General features: G+C 43.0%; 1 protein-coding gene across 5 annotated transcripts; it reads left to right on the plus strand.

Moving 5' to 3' along the window:
• Positions 1 to 739: 739 nt before the first annotated feature.
• Positions 740 to 15,566, plus strand: CLTA (clathrin light chain A). Of its 5 annotated transcripts, none has more exons than XM_074165977.1 (6): positions 761 to 999; positions 7,524 to 7,561; positions 9,465 to 9,579; positions 10,576 to 10,687; positions 13,353 to 13,388; positions 14,447 to 15,560. In XM_074165977.1, the coding sequence occupies exons 1-6, from the start codon at positions 804 to 806 to the stop codon at positions 14,616 to 14,618; spliced, it is 669 nt and encodes a 222-aa protein (XP_074022078.1). In that variant the 5' UTR covers positions 761 to 803; the 3' UTR covers positions 14,619 to 15,560. The 5 variants fall into 5 exon arrangements, with proteins under 5 accessions (XP_074022081.1, XP_074022078.1, XP_074022080.1 ...); XM_074165979.1 differs by lacking the exon at positions 13,353 to 13,388 and adding an exon at positions 7,209 to 7,214 and having other exon boundaries at positions 804 to 999; positions 14,447 to 15,566; XM_074165980.1 differs by lacking the exon at positions 13,353 to 13,388 and having other exon boundaries at positions 740 to 999; positions 14,447 to 15,566.
• The last annotated feature ends 4,174 nt before the right edge of the window (positions 15,567 to 19,740 follow it).

Raw genomic sequence — 19,740 nt, forward strand, 5'->3', positions numbered from 1 at the left:
AAAATCGTGTGTATCAGAAATCATTGCTTTTCAAATAAACACTTTTGGTTCCATATGGTCAACAGAATACACGGTATTTGAAAATGCACTAATTTAAGCTTCCCAGTATCAGACAGAAAACACACAAAGTCACAACAGAAAACCCCTGACGTTTTAATTGACCTATTCTGCTGGTGCGGATTTGCCTCCGAGACGCCGATGGCTCGGTGTTGTGTTGGCACTGGCATTTACACTGCACCCGTGCCTCGCCGGCACCAGATTCAAGCGACGCGCCCGCCCTGTCGCCGGAGGCGAGCACAGCTCCGCTCGGGGGGGTGGTTCGGCAGGAACGCAACGCAGAGGCACTCCCTGCCGCAAACCCAATGCTGGTTGCTTCTGTCGCGGCAGCGGAGGCCTGTAGGGAACGACCGGGCCGGCCGCTGCCTGCGTGGGCGGCTGGGTCCCCGGACGGACGCCGCCCGCGCGCAGCCCGGGGCTGAGGACAGGAGGCCCTTGGCTGCCCGGCCTCCCGCCGCCCCGTCCCGCCGGCCCGCTCCGCTCCGCTCCGCACCGCGCTCCTCCCCTCCCCTCCCCTCCCCTCCGCTCCTCGCAACGCTCTTCGCGCTGATTGGCTCGAGCCCAACGCCTCAGGCGGAGAGTTCCGTTAGCCCCGCCTCCCCCGCACGCCGATTGGCTTTGCTGCTGGGCGGTGCTCGACTCTCATTGGCATAGGCGGGGCGCCCTCCCCTTCCGCGCTGATTTCTGGTGCAGGCGCAGAAGCTGCAGCCGCTCGCGCCCTGGTGCCTCTGTCGCTTCTCGCGCTCATGGCCGATCTGGAGCTTTTCGGTGCTCAGCCGCAGCCGGCGGCCGCCACCGGTGGTAATGGGGCGCTGGACGACGCCGACGAGGATCCTGCCGCCGCCTTCCTGGCGCAGCAGGAGAACGAGATCGCGGGTATCGAGAACGACGAGGGCTACGACATCCTGGAGGACGGCGAGGTGCCGGACGACCTCGACTTGGGTACGCACGGAGGGACGGCGGGCTCCGCTCCACCGCCCCTACCCGTGGCGGGGTCCCTGTGGAGGGAGGCGCGGTGCTCGGCGGGTGGGGCGGGGTGGAGAGGGAAGGGGAGGGGTCCTAGCCTGGTGGGGCTTCGCAGCTTCCCGTCTCCTCCCGAGGCCCCGTGGCCGGGAAGGGGCGGTGCCGGCGGGGCTCTCGCCTCGGCTTTCTTCCCCGCGCACATGCCGCCGGTGAGCGGGGCCTGGCTGCCTGGGGATGGTCCCGGGGTTGGGGCTGGGCCGCGCAGCCATGCCGTCTCGGCTGTCCGGAGTGCGCTCTGCCGTGTGTAAGTGATCTTCCCGCTCCCTCAGACGCGGCGGTGTTCACGGTTTGTATCTCCTAAAGAGGCCGGGGTGCCCGGGCTTGCCCACGTGTAGCCTGTTGAGAATACACTGCTGAGGAACTCTGATCTCTTCTAATCCAGGAGCCTGCCTGAAATGAAGATCCACTGAAAGCGGGATAAGGCCATATGCTGTGTTCTGCCCCTTGTGTTTCTGTCTTCAGAGGCAGTAATTTTAGTCTTAAAGTATGCTAGCAGTTGAGCTAATGTTTAATTTTACTAATCCTCTAGCCTTTGTTCCTTGGTAACCTTTGTACCAAATGTGAGAAAACTGACACCGCAGAACACACTGTCGCATTCAGAGGATGGTGGCTGTATGTTGGGAGCTAGAGGTTAGTGTGTTTTCAGTTAGTTTAGTGGTAGCTGAAGCAGCCCCGAATCAACACTTCTGATTACGAAAGGTTTAGGGCTTTTAACTGAAGTCTTAAGTGGAGAGGAGTTGTGAAGGTAGGATGATGCTGTGCTTATCTGATGTTTCAACAAGACTTTGCTTGTACTTATCACCAGGTCCGCAGAAACATATTTACTGTCGTATGGTATTCCTTTGTTGCTTCAGAAAGATACCACTCTCCTTCAGACTAAGTTGAATAACTTTGCTCCCCAGTTCATTGTTAGAACATCCTCAGAATTAAGTCTTCATTATGCAACCTAGTTTCTGAAAGTATTGGCATATCTTATGTATGAGGATGCAGATTCATAGTATCTCTTAGAATAAAGCCCAATTAGATAAACTGAGTAGTGGAGACCTGCTGCTACCAGTGCTTATTTAGAGGTAGCGCACCCTTAGAGTCAGCTCATTCGTGAAGTTCAAAACATAAGGACTACATACTTACTGTAAAATGGGTCTTTACAGAGGAGTAACTTGCTCAACACCATCCTGTTTTGATATCAGATGTAACTTGACTTCTGTATCCTATGTATAGTGCAAAACCAGACACAGTAGACACTTCCCCTCTTACTTTCAGAAGCCTCAGACAAGTGTTTTTCCTTATATGGGCTTTACATTCCAAACAGGCTCTGGAACATTAAAGTAGCTGTTCGAGGACTAATTTATTTGGAGAAAGTTCTGACGCTGGCCTTTCTCACAAGGTGCTAGGACCAACTAGACCTGTACTTTCTTTACATGCGTGCAATGTGGCTATTGCAGAGTGATTTCTTGTCAAAAAGTCACCTTGTTAAATATTTCTAGATTGGTTTGATATGTAGAAGTAGCTCTTTAATCGCTTTTCAAGAGTCTTTTCTCAAGTCACCTAAGTTCACTTGTCATAGAATGCAAAGCTGTTACTGAAGAACTTTCTGTAGAAAGAGGGTCATAAAATAATGAATATGATAATATGATCTAAGTTTCTGGGAAGTTTAGGTGTGAGCTGTATATCCTCTTGCTTTCTTGTAGGCACTGGGATTGCATTTATGCTCTAGCCTGTTAAATATTGCTTGTGGACTTTTAGTGGTTCTATTTTTTAACATAACATACATTTGTTGACTGTTGAAGCCTGTACTCACTCCCTCTTTGTTAAAAAGTGTGGACTGCAGCAGTGCAAAATGCACTAGCTCAGGCAGGGTGACAAATGATTCTTACGTAAATCCTTAAGCATCGTGATCAGGGATTTGTGGATTTACTTTTTTTAACTGTAACCTTTTTGAACTCCTTATTTACAGGTCTGTTGGATAAGTTTTCTTTCTAAATACTGGGCCAAAAGTCATAATTTAGGCAGCTCTCAACTGAAGTTTGAAGATCTTAACTTCAAATATTGTGAGAAGCGGTCACCAACTTCTTGAAATACACTTGTAAGAAACATGGTGTCTCATACAACAAAGAGTTTTTAAATTGCAGCCTCTTAAAAAAAATTATGTAAATACATGGACAGAAGTGAACAGTTAATATTAGTTTCCTGATACTGATATTAGTGTATATTGCTGTTAATTGTAGTAATGGTTGATACTGGATGAGTATGGGGGGGAATAGCAGAATGCTGCCAAGCTCACGTGTGTCACTTAGAATCGCTTCATGTTGACATGGTCAGGGTTGGAATACTGGCCTGAACCAGTAGGCCATTTATTATGTAAATAGCTACCCTGTTCAAGCTTCCTGGGCATATGAAAACATCTTATTTCCCTTGAAAGATAAAGCATAATCACTACTCGAAAAAACAGGAAGTACTGTATAAATCAAGCAATACAGTGCTGTTGCCTAGTTACTAGTAACTTGGTCTTTTATGAGTTTTCCTTTTCAGTGATAAAACTATGCCTGCATTTATTTACAGTCAAAACTGTTCAGTTCTGTCCAGTCTGACAATACTAGGTCTTCAGGTTATAACAGGACTTGCTATGTCTTGTAAGCAATAGAGAGTGAGTTCAGGTTGAAGTGTGTGGCTTCTAGAACCTGTATGTCAATATAAAAACCCTTGTGACCACTTGTCAAGTAGCTTATTATGGAGAATTACATTCAAAGACAAGCAGTTTTATATGTTAACAATTGTGGAAATACACATGAGTTTAATGTAGGCTATCTAGTCTCAAACACTGCCTTCACAGTTTCAAGCTCTGTCACTTTAATATGAACTTGAATGAATGCTGTTTCTGCATCTTCTGAAGAGGCTGTCTTTAGCAATTAAGAAACTTAATTGCATTTGGTGATTTGTCCTTAAACCACATTTAATATTGTTTCAGGGACTGAATATGAATTTACTTGAAAATTATTTCGGAAAGAACTGTTTCCTCCTGTCTCTCTAGTCAGTTTAAACAGAGTGAAACAGTTAGTTGTTTGTGACTATTGATACTTTTTTCTTAATCGTTTCAACAGCCATTGTTCTGGCTTTTGCTATTCAATCAATATATTGGGGCTTCAGAGCACCGTAAAGTAGCACTGAGAAATGTATAATAAAGGGATGGTATCTATAACCATCTAACTTGTATTTGCTGTCTTGTGGTGATACTGCATTATTATGAAGCTCATGGCAGAAAAACCTATCTTTATGTTTACAAGAGAATATTTTATCTATTGGGAAATTACAGAAGCATTATTCCAGAGAGGAAGCTGTGGTCTAGTAGTAGCCTATTGATTATATTGAAAATGAGGGAACTCTAATGGGTTTTGGTATGACAGTGGGTTAGAACTAAAACATAGGAAAGAAGCACTCTTCCTGACCTGTGTGCCTTTATTTTACACACAGGCGTAAGAATGAGTTATGGCTAGAAAACTGTTTCTTCCTCAGTTTCTTGCATAACTATCTAAACAAAACATTTGGAGAAGACTCTTCTTTCTCATCTTATTATGAATGAGAGATAGGTAAAAGGGGAAGCATAGTCTCTGCCTAAAAGAAAAAAGGATGGGAAACTAGTCATTGAGTGGTAAAGTTACTTAACCTTATGCCAGAATATATTAAACTTGATTATGTTCTTCTGTTGCTATATCCAGAGCTGCTGGATATATATATATAAAAAATATATCTATAATATATCCAGAGAGCTGGGTATATTATAGTTCTAGATGTGCAGTGTTAACTTCAGGAACTTCAAGATGTAGTACTATGATAGAATTAGATGAACTCTGAAACCAGTAGAGAGCTCTCATTGTTCATGGCCGATGAAAACATGATGATAGCAGTAACAGTATTTGGGCTTTTTCTGTGGGAAGTTAGGTATGAAATGACATGTTTCTGTGGACAGAGTCTGATCAGGAAATCTGATACACAATTAGCATTGATTACTGATATGAAGTCTGGCAAGCAGGTAGTTTTACTGGATTTCTTACTGAATTACACAAACACTGGGACTGGAGAGCTGAAGTGAGAGAATATTTGACTATTGGTCTTGGTCCAGTTAGCATACTTGTATTGGCATATGACAGCATGCTAGTACAGTGCCATTTCCTCTTCTGCTTGCAGTATGCACAGTCAGCATGCTGACTCTGCATCTTAGTCGCAAGTTCTAGGGAGCTCAAAACAGATGGGAAGTTTATTTTAATATTTTTAGTGCTTCTGACCTGGATGGCCTCTGGAAACACTCTGTGCCTGTTAGTGGCTGTTTCTGTGCATATATAAATACAGCCCTAAGACAAATACATCTGTTTTATTTCAGCTGCAGCCCTTAACAATGATGTTGTTCCTTTTACCTCAGCAGACCACCAGCCTGAGTACCAATGACCTTAATGGGTGTTGCTTGCTGTAACAAGAAAACTTAATCTTATTATCACAGTTCTTGGAAGAATCAAGACTTACTAGCCCTCTCACCTACCTGATGGGTCAATGCTTCCCAAGGAGTCTCTCTCACAAAACAACTGCCTTCTTTCTGGAGATAAGAACTACATATATTTAAAGGCCACCCTCTCTTGAGTGTTGTAGCAATAAACTAGTGTCTCCAGTTAGGTTGTCTGAGTGTGTGAATTGATCTCAGCTCTTCCAAGGTGGTCAGAGTGGGCAGCTGGCTTATTCAAGCTGTTAATGTCAAGATGAGTTATAGAGCCTGGCTTAGCCTTAATTTCCAGCCTTGTCAAGACAAGGTGAACAGCTGCAGCATGCGTTTGTAGTGCAGATGGGCTTAAGCTGAAGGACAAAGCATGTTTGCTTTGTGGGCTTTAGTCTTCATAAACCTATTTAGTAGAACTGTGAGTTGTAGCTGTAACTGCTCAAATCAGTGTATGTGCAGCGATTTCTACAGATCTGCTTTGAAGGAGCTTCCAGCTTGATGTTAAGTGATGCGCAGGGTAGCTGCTGTGAAGCAGACAGATGCTATTAGGTTTATGTGCCTTTCAAACCAGTTCTTTTTGTCTCCTGTAACTTGTAGAGGAGTAGGAATTGGACAAAGTAGCCACCATCTTTCAGGTACAGGAGTCGAGTTATAAAATACTAGGTTCTCATAATTGAAAAGCCGGTTTTTGTTAACTTGGGGCCTCCTCTACTGAAGCTAGTAACTATGTTCTTGGATACTAGCATCTTCCAGCTTAACTACCGTGTTTGAACTGATGACTTTACAGTCCTCTACCTGATACAGTTAATGATTGCTATTCATGGCTCAGGACTTATTAATTCTTGCCTACTTCCCTGATAAAGGGGTATGAAGAGCTTTCCGTGTGCCATTAACACTACTAGTGTGAAAACGGGGCATACCTAGCCACAAAGACACAGAGGATACTGCAGCATAATGTAGTTGTAGGTGAATTAGCCATCTTATTTAAGAAGGTGGTGCAAGGTAACTTGATTTTCTGCTTGCTATTGATGACTTTGGCACAGTCTCTTCTTTCATTGAAGAGTGTACTAACGTGGCCCATGGTACCATTATGGGTGATACAAAGGTTTGGGACATGGGTGAGACATGATTTATTATGATTTGTTATATCATGTGAAGAGATGTTACATAGCACTGTCCCAGTGAGAAGTGTTGCTGAGATTTAGCAGTTTTTAAAAATATTGGTGTGTTTTGTATAGTCTGTAGATGTAAGTAGTTTCACAAACTTAAATGCTTCTTTCACAACTGACATGCTCCCGATGGCTGTCTTTTAATAAGATGAAATCTGAGGGTTCTATGCGAAGGTTCCTAGCTGATCCTGTTCCTGAAGCTCTACTGCCAGTGTCACTTCTAGAGGAGTAATGCTGCAGCTGAAATAGGAAGCTATCAAACATGTCATCACAGAAGGTAGCAGAAAGGTGACTTTGCTAGGAATGTTAGATTTATCTTTTGAGCTAATTAGGAGGTGACCAAACTAGGATAAGAATTACTAAGTGTTGGCTGCGGGATCGTTAATCTTCCAGGTAGAGACTAAAACAGTGAGTCATGCTTCTTAACTTCTGAACAGTTGTCTAGTAGTCATTAAGTCTTCTAAGATAGGGAGGAGAAAGTAACTTAAGAGCACTGTCTGTAGCAGCTTCTCAGCAGCATCAGCTCTGTTTATGTAGACTGAAGCATGATCTCATGATGAAGAAATGATCTTGTATTACTGGTTCTACAGAATAAGGGGTTGCTTGGTTTCTTGTGCCTATTGGGGAAAATTGCAGAGATAAGGAAGTGACCCTGCAAAGTATAAAGTAACACTCATTTGCATAACTCCCATATTAGTCTAGTAAAGCTTTCCATACAAGTTACTGAAATCAGTAAATGTATGTTTTGTCTCTTCTCAAATGGCTAAACTGCAGTCACTTCTTTACAGATACTGCTGATGAAGTGGTTAACAGAAATGACTATGAGGTAAGATGGAAGTATTCCGTGCTTAGAATATGCTGTTCTACTCTGAGAACTTTACCTTAATCTCGACTAATACTTCCCATTTCTTATCTCTAATGTACTTTTATCTCGTCTTTGAAGAGAAACTTCTATTATGATAACTCATCTGGTAAAGCTGTTAATGCTCTTAATATGTCCCTCCTCTGAAGTTAGAGGCAACTTAAAGCAGGTGTCCATTTTGAATTATGGCTTAATAGGACATAACCACTGTAAGCAGAATGAGCAGGCTCTGGGATATGACTGAATGTTGACTTGCCACTGGCTAATAAGCTGAAAGCATGCTCTATCTACGTCAAAGCAGTTTTCTGAATTGCTTGTTCTTTAAGAATAATTCGTGCATCCTGATTGTCTCATCAAGGTTGGTCTTACAAGGAGCTGAGTGAAAACTTTATACAATTTTTAGTGACATAAAGTTGAATGAAGTTGAGCTAAATAGCTCAATCATAGTATGAAAACACATTAGCCAGCCATGGTAATGACAAAAGGAGGAGATACTTGCTTTATTAGCATCGGGGAAGGATGAGGCATGCTAAGACAATCACTGCTTTGTAACTGAATTTCACATCAATTTGGCTAAGGGTTGTCTCTGCCTGGTATCAGAGTTGGCTGGGTAGCCCTGTTTGAATGAATGCTTGGAAAGGGGGCACTGCATGAGCTACTTCTCCATAGACTTTTAAATGAACAGTGAGCTTTGTGGAGATATAAACAACTTTCATTGCTGCTAACATTTTTATATCCTCACCATTGCTGTGAGATTGATGGGAAAACTGTATCTTACCGGTGCTTTGTGATTCCTTATACAACAAAAGGTAGATGAGATATCATGATTTTGTTTGCAGTTCTTAGTGACCAGCTGTTTTGGTTGATAGAGCTTCCTCTTAATGAGGAAGAACAGACTGAATGGGCTATATGTAACTTTTGTTCTAGCTACCTGTAACTAGTTCCGCCTTGTAACTGGCCAATTCATTTTGTTTTGAATTGAATGTGAAGCCTGGTGCTGTTTCACTGGCCTAGCTCCTTCTCTTTGCGTTATTCCTTCATTGGAATAATCATCCATTGTTCCTTCCTACAGGAAGCCCAAAGAGGGGCAAGACGCAGTGAAATCTGTCATTAGCTGCAATCCATCTGGTGCTGTCAGGAGTTATATTTCTTAGGTCTGTTAAGAGTAAGGTGAAGCTATGAAAGTTGTTGGACTTGGTGTATGATCTGTGGAAAATAGCACAATATTAATTAGCTCTGCAAATCTGGTGAATTAATGATAGCTCTATTCATTGCAAGTCTTTGAGCTATTGTATAGTAAAAGGTGTGCTAATACACTGTTTTGATGCTTAAATGTAGAAATGCCTCTTGTGTTCTAAGCTGCATACAGCAATTCAAATTCTGTAATGTCTTTAAAGGACATTGGTTTTTAATATCAGTTAAGTTCGGAAATGCCTCTGAAGTAGACAAATAAATTACAGAGAATGTTTTAAACACCTATGAACAAAACTAAACAAAAAAAACCACCTTTCACATCAAATATTTAAAGTGAAATGAACTGGAGGATCTCTAGGCCTGCAACTGCATAGTGAGAGGCTAGGCGTTGTCTTCTGCTTTCTTCAGGTGCAGAGCTCTGACATGGTTTGACTTGCGAGTCAACTTGAATTTGTTTGATCCCCGATTGCTGGAGGCAATTTGCTTCAATCCTGTGTAATTTGTGGCAAGATATTTTTCATGTTAATGGAAATGTGGATATGGAAATGTGATATAACATCAGATGAATGCATTATGTGCTCAGTTCAAATTCTAATTTTGTGTAGCTTGCAGGCAGTTATCTGGAATATTCAGTTGTCATGTACAAATGACATTACTATTCCTTCCCTTTAAGAAGAGTAATGGTCCAACAAACTGTGTTGCCGTATCCCAAGTAGATCGACTGCAGTCAGAACCGGAGAGTATTCGTAAGTGGAGAGAGGAGCAAAAGGAGCGCCTGGAGCAACTTGGTAAGGAGGATGTTTGTTGTAGTAGTGTTCTTTCTTGTGAGTAACTTAGTGGCAGCTTCTTAAGCAGCAGAATTCTCAACAGTGGCTTCTGGCTTTTGGGAATCTAATGTGCTTGAGTTTGAGTAGCAAGTCTGGGTGAGTCTTCCAGCAAGCAGACTTAATACTGTTGTTGGAGTCAGCAACTCTGAACCTCAAGAGTATTCACGTGTCCTGCCCTTTACTTACAAATAAGCTGACAGAAAATGAACAGTTTTTATCAGCAGAAATAAATACTGCAGCTATCATAATTTTTTTTCAAAGGATAAAGATTGCTCATTTTGTAGTTGCTGAGGCCATCTGTTGTCACACAGATCTTAATCTAATAGATAAGTCATGGAGTAGTAGCTAAACTAAATACAGCTATCAAATGCAGTTATACCTACCTGTGGACAGCTTCTAAGAACCTACAAACTAGTATGATTTCCGCTTGCATTAGGGAGGAGGCTTTGTCTTAAATTGTTAGGACAGAACCTTCTGTACAAAGTAATTCTGAATAGAGCTGAGCCTGTTGCTCCTCTTCTGGGCTAGTTACAGCACATGAGCTTGTCCTGAACTGTAGACTGGGTGTAAAAGCATGCTTAGTGCCAGGCTCCCTTGCTTTATTTAACCACAGAGGCTTTACTGAGCTTTGTTCTAGCACTAGCATAGCAAGGTGACTGTTTCTGGTTTTGAACACTATGCAGGCCAACAGACTTATTGAATATGAATTAGTCTACAAATGCCTATCCTAAACTGAAGTGGACAGTCCCAGTTATGCAGAATAGGCATTCTGTTTAGTTAATCCTCTGAATGTTTGTGGTATGTGGAGTTCTCATGGCCTAAATCAGGAAATCTCCTAACCTTTATCTGAATAGACACAGCAACAGTCTGCACTAGAGTGCAACCTGAGCCATCAGCTGAAATGGCAAGATTCAGCTGGAGCAAACATGACTGACAAATCAATTCTTTAATCTTCAGATGCAAACTCACGAAAGCAGGAAGCAGAATGGAAAGAGAAAGCAATAAAGGAGTTGGAGGAGTGGTATGCAAGGCAAGATGAAAAGCTCCAGAAAACAAAAGCCAGCAACAGGTAAGGTTTCTCCATAACCTGAAGAGTTATGGTACTGGATATGAAAGTAATGTGGGGAGGGAGGTTAGAATACTTCCAGTATGTCCTAAGGCACTAGTCCTTCAGATCATTAAAGTAACCTCTCTCACTAAGGAGCGGGTCTCCTGTGGTAGACTATCTTTTTAAATTTTCTTAGAATCTCATTTAAATGTCCAAGAATAGCCAGACACAGCACTAAGATAATGAACTAATGATTCCATAAGACACAAAGCTTGAAGGTGGCCAGAAAAAGCTTTAGTCTACCTGCTTGTTTGCATGCTCTCAGCTGCACAGGTCTTCAGTGACTGTAATTACTTACCTTGAGACTAGCAATCTTAACTTGCTATCATTAGAACACATGGAAGTGGCCTTTTAGTTAGTCTTTGCTGCAAGTTGTTTCATTAGGTATCTTAAAACCTTGGGCTGCTCCTTTTGGAAGAATTTGAGAAATAACCTGATGCAGTTCTGCTAGTGAAAAACTAAATGCTGACTGTGTTGGGTTTGCATTGTCTAATTACGGGCCTTGGATCAGAAACTAATGACTTGGCTGCTAGTCTAGTAAGCTCTTACATCTTCTGAGAGTTCCGTGTGAAATTTTGACTTTAGGCTATGTAAAGGTGATAGTATTGACTTAATACCACTTAGATCTCTATTTCTGACCTCGGGCTACCATTGTCATTCTGTCCAGGTAATCATCAGGGCTGCTTTATACTTTAGGAATCCACAGACTTCAAGATAAACTGGTTTTTGGGTGTGGTTTTTTTTTAAACACCATTTTTCTTATCAAAAGCAGGTTTGTCTTGAGTAGGTAAAGTCCTACTTCTTACTAAAGGAAGGATGGAGGTCTACACTTCCTACAGAATTATGGATTTTTCAGTTGCATTCACTGAAGTACAGTCTTTTGGTTGGGCCAAGAAGGGGAAATGTAATGAACACTGTTCTACTTGGTGCCCAGAGCTTGTGATACACCCATGGCTTTGTGGCCAGTGTTTGAGTGCAGGGTATGTGTTCTGCAGCAAAGTCCATTTAACAAGCGTTGCACAGAAGGAATGTTTGGCATTTTCATCAGCCTCGAGAGATCTCTCTCCTAATGAGCCTAATGCTAACGTGGGGACTCTAGCCCTAAACTAGCTGGTCCCAACTTATAGGATGTAGTAGAGCTTCAGTGTGCCACTCTGAGGCAGTGGCTTAATCGATACATTCCGTGTGGTAACTGCTTGCCTGTTACAGTAAATGTAAGTGATACAAGGTTAATGTGCATGTTAAAACTGCCTTCAGCTGTGTTCCCTACCTCTTACCCTTATCTCTTTTCTCCTGCCTGCTTGCCTACCTGTTGGACTACTTGCTACCTAGGGTGGCAGATGAAGCTTTCTACAAACAACCCTTCGCTGACGTGATTGGTTATGTGTATGTTGCTTAACTACTAATTCTGTTTGCTAGCCAACTAGCTAACGAGGAAAATCAGACATAGTGTTGAATGTCTGAAGATGACTTCTGAATATTTCAGGGCAGTATAAGTAAATAGCCTTCACTTTTTGGACTGACTCTGATCTACAGTATTGAGTGCAGTTTTTCTGTAAGTATCCCATACACTGCATAACATTTCACTGCACTTTCAGATTAAGTCATTTAGTATACATACTGCTGGAATTTTGGTAATGACCTCAGTAGCCTTTAGATGTAGGGGTTTACAGCTGTTTCCAGATCAGTGAATACTGCTTAGCAAGATGCTTTGCTGGGTGTGTGTGTGTTAGTGTCTACAGTCTCACATGGCTGCTATATTTAGTCCTAGTCACTTCCACAGAGAAGCACAGTGTTTAACTGCATTCTCTGTAACAGGCATTGAGCTCCTGCTCTGTGCTCATTTCCCTACATAATCAGAAAAATATTCAAGCAATACTTACACATAAAGCTCTGCAAGCCAAGGAAGGTAGAAAGGAACCACCTGCTGTAAATCAGGGTAGAAGAGATGTGTGCATATAGAAATAGGATGCTGTTGGAGAACAGATGAAAAGTACAAGAAGGTGATATTGGAAGATCAGCATTAGCTACTGGGAGAACATTTAGGAGAGCTCTGTGTAGACATTTTGCCAGTCTAATGGATCAGTGAGAATACAACTGTGACTTTCGAGCCCTAATGAGTATGCTAGTTTCTGTGGGGTGGAAGGATTGCAATGTTCATTGGCTTGTTTATGTATTTTAATTTCTTCCCTTAATTTGTAGACTTGAATTGAAAGATGGCCATGTCACAGATTCTAAGGTGACACCCTTACAAGGTGTATTGGTGAGCCATGGTGTGGCTTTGAGTGAGTTAATATTGAAGGTCCAGTGTGGAATCATTACCTAACTGTAGGTGGATGTAAACCAAGACTTGTGAAATGACGGATTTACAGGTGGTGTTCGACTTTTCTGAAGTCTCCTGGAGTTGATTTTGATAGATTTTTTTTTCCCTATAAATCCCTTGTTTTCATGTATCCAATGCAAATGTGCTGTGCTGTGGAATAAAATTGACAGCCTGTTTGCTGAATGTAGGCTAGGCTACTACTGCATGTTCAGCCAGCTGATCATCTGCATTAAACTCATTCTCATTTTCTATATCTGACTTAAACTTTCTCTCCTTGTTTCTTTTCTTCTCTTCACCTTTAAGCACAAACATAAATCATCCTTGCTACAGCCTAGAACAGTTAAGTAAAAAAATCTTCACTGCCCCTTAAAAGTGTCATGTCACATGAAGTAGCAGTGTTGTAGTGACCCTTGTCTTCAGTGGTGTCTGTAACCTTATCATCCCTGTGAACAGTGCTGAATCCTCATGGGAGAGTCATCTTCACTGCTTTTTCTGTATTATTTGTTGGAGTAGATGGATTTGGTTTGACCTCTTGATGCTTACTGTTCTTGCACTTAGGCAGGTACCAGGGGCCCCACAGTTCATGTAAACTAGATGCTGGAGTGTTATCCCTGCATTGAAGCAATATTGTTGGGACCATAGCAATGCCAAAAGGATACAGCTGGGAAGCCACTGGCACTAACCTGTACATAATGTGCAAAGCTTCCTTACAGTCTCGTTAGGGTGAGAGCAGGGTAAACATGTTTATCCTGTGAGCTGACCTCAAACGAGAGGTCCCCTCTGCCAAGATATGCTTTAGTCTATACCACCCACAAGCATGGGATTCATGACTTAAATTACTTTTCATGCTGCTTCACTACAGCATTGGGAATCATCAGCAGATAGTTTTTGGGTTTTTTTTTTGATGGCCTGTAAGCCTTGGGGCTGATTAAATCCTCAAATGGAATCTGTTTTGAGACATGCTTGCTAGGAGTTTTAAATTTCCAGTTGGCAAGTGTCCAATATAAGCCATCAAGTGGCAGAGGCTTAAGTAGTTAAAGCTTGAGCATTTCTATGTAAATAAAATGCCTATATAGGACCTTACTTCTTTGCCAGTTTATGGGTGACTCCTTAGGCAAAGGAGTCAATAGGCAAAGACTCAATAACTATTCTTAAAACCAAACACCTGTATTCCAACATTTTACACAGCAACCCTCTGCACTGCTTGTGCATAGCATACTACTGCAACCTACTTTCATCTCCAGGGTTGGGGCAGTGGGAGCTTAAGTAGCCATAATTTCCACAAGCAGCTGTCGGGTCACATTTCTTATGAAACATGCTGAAAGAAACTGCCTCCTGTAAGAGAGGAGTGCCTTATTTGTTGGGCATTAACGCAAGGTGCATTACATTGCTTTTAGGGCAGCTGAAGAAGCCTTTGTGAATGATGCAGAAGACGTTTTTCCGGGCACTGAGTGGGAACGTGTGGCTCAGCTCTGTGACTTTAATCCCAAGTCTAGTAAGCAGGCAAAAGATGTGTCCCGCATGCGTTCAGTCCTCATCTCACTCAAGCAGGCTCCGCTGGTTCGCTGAAGGAAAGTACAATGGAAACACTACAAATGCAATATCTTAACCTTACTCAGAGAAGCTATGTTTGCAGTAATTGGATTAATTGTTTCAATGTTTTTTTTTGGACCAAACCTCATGATGTATCTAGAGCTGATCATTGTTTGATTGCATGTTCTTCCTCATGTTTCCTTTTTCTGTCTGAAATGGGAGAACCTCCAAAACTGTAGTCTCTGTGCTGTTGTGCACTGAGATGTCACTTCCCACATTACTGATATTAAAGATCTGTTAAACAGCAAAATGTGTTGACTTTGGATGAATGAAGGAGGTCTTCTGTTCCCTTTCAAATGTGGCAGGTGTTTGAATTGAGTGTGAGAAGGTTTCTCTTAATTGCTAGTGATTTCACCTTCTTAGTGGCTGACCAACCAGCAATGCTCCTGGCCTCTGAGAGTCTATCCTGCTTGTTTATAAGCCTTCTTAAAGCTCTTGAGAGCTTTAGTTTAAAAACTGCTTCCCAATACAATTTATCACACAAGATAGAAGGTCTACGAAACTGGAGCAGCAGGCTTGTTAAGGAGCTTATCTCACTTCTAGTGGAACTGAGGACACTGCCTTCTGCAGGTAAGCAGTTCTGTCTAGCACTGTAGCACTGCTGTTGCTCCAGCTGCAGATCTTAGGCTAGAAATGCAGGACGGGCACTGAGTAGTTAAAACCTTTGATATTCTACTGCATAGTCTATTCTCCCATGTGTTAAACGCTGGCTTTGTATGCAAAGTCCTGTTGTGCAGAGGCTGTTTGGGTGTTTTTGAACTGTATCCTTGTCCTTACTGACTCTTGCAGACACCTTTTCTCACCAGGGTGGTAAACTGGAGATTTGGAGAACAAGAAAAGGGAAGACTTGCTCTTACTGCTGCTCATCAACTGGGTTGGAGCTCTGTATGCCAAGGTGGTTGGAATTAAAACGAACTGATCCAGAAAATCTGTTCTGCTGCTTCCTTGGCTCTTTAATCTCACTCAGCATTCACAGGGGCTGTATTCTAGCCTTGCTCTGGTAAGACTTACCTTAGCTGTTTATTTTATAAAAATGGCCTATTCAGTCTCATACATTATTTCACCATTTTAATCAAAGATACAGTAGCTTAACTAGTGTGTAGCAAAATTGCTGTAATAGTTTGTGTACAAGCTGCAAGGTTAGTCTGGGCAATTTGAAGAGGGCCACAGATGCAGATGAAAACCTAGTAAGGTTCTGGGAGTTGCTGCACAGCAACTGTCTTACTAGCAGCTCTGTCCCTTTGGTGGATAAGATGCTGAATAAATGGTTGCCAGTTGGGCTTCAATAGTTAAGCTGTACCTTATTGTTGTCTATAGTGACTGGAGCTATTCTTATGTTTGCAAATGTATTCATACACTACTGGTAAGTATATAAGAAAATGATAGTAGACTACATGCCTGGAAGCTTAATTCTGTAGAAGGTTGAAGCAGCAACATATTTCCTGAACTGCACAGGGGTACCACAGGTGAGTTTAATAGGACTAAAACACAGAGCAAGTTCACAGAATACTCATACTCAATTAAGCATTCACCTTGACTGAAAACTTCCTTTCTTCTGCTCACCCCAAAGCTCTACAAACAAAGGCTTCTAGAATGAATTGGTTGTTTAACAAAGAAAACTCCACTGCATTAAATATACAATGTTTAAAATGTTAATTTGAATTTCATGTGATTTGAAAGTTCAGCAGATTAGAGGGCTTCCTGCACACAGTTACGGAACTGATTAATCACCACATTGTCCTATCTTATAGTGCTAAGGCCATGGTTTTGAGCTTCAATCCAAGAAAATGGACAAAGACTCAATGTTACAGAAGTGAAAAGTGTTTTACAAGCTGGGTTTGCAGGGGCTATTAATGTGTCTGCTGTTTTTTGTGTACACCATCTAGCTGGAACACTTAACAAGCAACTCCGTGGGTTTTGATTCCCTCATCCAGCTCTTGTTCTGAGATTTTGTAGATTCTCTCTTCTGCCTTAATTTTATATTCAAATATGCTAGCTCAGTCTCCCTCCTGTCTCCTGTTAAGTGCAGTCACAGAATCACAGTCTGGCTGAGGTTTGAAGGGACCTCTGGTGGTCATCTGCTCTGACTCCCCTGCTCAAGCAGGGCCACCTAGAGTTGGTTGTCCAGGATCATGTCCAGATGGCTTTTGAATATCTCCAAGGAGGGAAACTCCATAACCTGTCTGGACAACCAGTGCCAATGCTTTGGCACCCTCACAGTGAAAAAGTGGTTTTGGATGTTCAGGAGGAACCTCCTGTGTTTCCATTTGTGCCTATTGCCTCTGGTCCTGTCACTGGGCACCACTGAAAAGAGTCTGGCTCTGTCATCTTTGCAGCCTCCCTTCAGGTATTTGTACACATTTATGAAATCCCTCTGAGCCTTCTCTTCTCCAGGCTGAACAATCCCAACCCGCTTAGCCTTTCCTTGTAGGAGAGATGTGTTAGTTGCTTAATGGTCTTTGTGGCCATTAGCTGGACTGTCTCCAGTATGTCCATCACTCTCATACTGCAGAGCCAGAAGTGGACCCAGAACCCCCAGTCTGGCCTCACCAGCACTCTGGTCAGACTTTCTATGTCTGAGAATTATTTTAGGTACTTAAAACTGTTACCATGTCACAACATCTAAATAGCCATAAACCAACATGCTAGGGCTTAATTGTTTCTTGATGATATTTTTTTCTGAGCAGCTGGTAAAGAGGGAAATGTATCATTTACTGGCTTATATTATAGACTGGACAAGGTGAGCGTCTATTGTCTTTGCCAAAAAAGCATTCCTTCAGTGAGAATTCCACCTGTCATATAGACAAGCTTGTTCCCCTACAGAACTGTTGTGCTGCAGCTGCAGCACACTCTGGCACTGGGTCGGTGGTGGTGTGTCTGGAGCCGCACCAGATCTGTGGGATCCTCACATGTTACAAGGTTAGAGGCCTCTGGTCTGACTTTCTAGGGGATAGGCCATTTATGTGTTCTGGTATGTTCTAGTCCCAGGAAGTGTGGGCTACTCAACACTGTTCAACAGGGTAGCGTTTCGTGAGATCTTGCAGCAGTACTGCAAGTTTCACTGACAATTATGTGTGATTACAGTGCTGCAATGCATTTGGCTACAGTTAGAAGCACATGTTTAATCTCTTGCTTCATGTTGCTGTTACTGGGCACAGCTGGTTACCATGAGCAGAAATTTTAGCAGGCTCAAGGCATGATGTGAAATATTACTAGCTTTTTAAAAAGTGCTATATCCATACTTATGACGGAGTTGTGAAATTGAAATTAAAAATTAAAGAACCTTTGGGGAAAAAAAAATCAGGATATTTATTCAAAAATTTACCTTAAATACAGTCTTCATACACTTTCTAATTGAGCACAGATTTGGCACTTTAAACAGAAATTTTAAATGCAAATAATGTGCTTCCTGCAAAAAAAGGCACAAGACCTAGTATTCAGTCATCTGCAGATACAGAGTTACAACAATGGTGGTCTAATAGTACATGGTGGTCTAATAGTACAGGCAAGGCAAAAGTGGTGTGGACATGTCTTACCTCTTTTTAGACTAATGGAGAAAAATGTGTGCTGAATTTCAAGCATGCAAACCTTTCTTCAGCTGGCAGTTACAACTTAATTTGCAATTTGTTAAGGTTACAGCTGATAACTGTGAGGTCAGGAGGGATGTGAACTCAAAAGCTTCCCTCAATTATGACAGCAGCAGAGAGAACTCGCTGTGTTACTTGCTGCCTCCTTGCCTTGCTCAATCTGGAAAAGCAGTCATCTTTGATTTTACAGCAAACTGCAATGTACAAGCAGTGGGTGGTTTGGGCACCTTATCAAAGTATATGGTTTGATGTTGCTTTGTGGGAACTTGCCAAATGAACCAACCCAGAAGCATGACAACTGTATGTGTGAACTTAAGCAAGGCCTAAAAAAACTTGGCTGTCTTCAGAATCTCTTGAGTGTTTCCAGACTAAAGCATATTATGTGCCCATAGTGCAAAGCATCTGCTTGGTGCCAGACCAAAACAGCTGTACCTAAATACATGGGTTTAGCACCAACACTTCAGCTGCCAAAGCATGAGTTCCAATGTGTCTTTGATAAGCCAGATAGTAAACACAATTATCTGGAATGGGCCAAAGGCTGTACAATCTGGATGTTTTACCCATGCTAATGCCTGTGGACTCTCCACAGCAATCAGATTTCACTAATGCAAATTGGATCAGAGTATAGACTCTATCTGCACCTTATTGTCTGTTTTTTTGTGATACAAACCTGACTTTGCCTTTATGGCTGGTATGCCCAAGTTTCTGACAATTTTGATACACTTAAATGGGGGAAGGACAGTGCTGCAAGACCACCAGAAGCCTGAGGCGTTTGTTAATTCTGAGTGTCTAGGTGGCAGATCAAAGGCTCAAAATACCGAATAACTAAACTTGCTGCTCAGGAGACCAAAGAGGCCTTCTACTTTCTCTTCTACTGCTGAGCCCGGCTCGTTCGTCGCGCGGGAGGGGAGGGGTGCCGGCACGGCCCCTCCCGGAGGCGCTCTCGTCTCGTCTCGCCGTCGCGACCTCCGCCGCTCGTCCTCCGGTCGGCGGGGAACCGCTGCGTCCCCGCCGCGGCTCCGCTTCTCCCCTCCGCTGGCGCCCGCCGCCGGACGGCGTCCCTCCCCTCGTCCTCCGGGGACCGATCCCCCGCGCGTCCGCTCCCCGCCCTCGCCCGGCGAGAAGAAGCGGAACACTAGACACTCAGAATTAACAAATGCCTCAGGCTTCTGGTGGTCTTGAAGCACCGTCCTTCCCCCATTTAAGTGTATCAAAATTGTCAGAAACTTGGGCATACCAGCCATAAAGGCAAAGTCAGGTTTGTATCACAAAAACACAGACAATAAGGTGCAGATAGAGTCTATACTCTGATCCAATTTGCATTAGTGAAATCTCGCCGGGGCGGCCCCCGGGGGCGATCCGAAGGGCGCCGGCCCGGTCAGAGCGCGGGCGGCAGCGCGCGGGAAGGGTTGCGCCGCCGGCGCGGGGCGCGACGCCCGCCGCCGGCCGAGCCCGCTCGGTCAAAAGGAAGCGGCGAGTGGCGGCGGCGGCCGGCCGCGAGGGAACCGGGG

The sequence above is a fragment of the Numenius arquata genome, chromosome Z, assembly GCF_964106895.1.
Source record: "Numenius arquata chromosome Z, bNumArq3.hap1.1, whole genome shotgun sequence".
In the NCBI taxonomy this organism is placed as follows: domain Eukaryota; kingdom Metazoa; phylum Chordata; class Aves; order Charadriiformes; family Scolopacidae; genus Numenius; species Numenius arquata.

Bases quoted from the DNA above. Each gene is read 5' to 3' on its own strand.
- CLTA (XM_074165977.1), top strand. From the start codon at position 804: ATGGCCGATCTGGAGCTTTTCGGTGCTCAGCCGCAGCCGGCGGCCGCC. The intron at 1,000-7,523 runs GTACGCACGGAG...ACTTCTTTACAG, and splicing joins GCCGGACGACCTCGACTTGG to ATACTGCTGATGAAGTGGTT. The intron at 9,580-10,575 runs GTAAGGAGGATG...TTTAATCTTCAG, and splicing joins GGAGCGCCTGGAGCAACTTG to ATGCAAACTCACGAAAGCAG.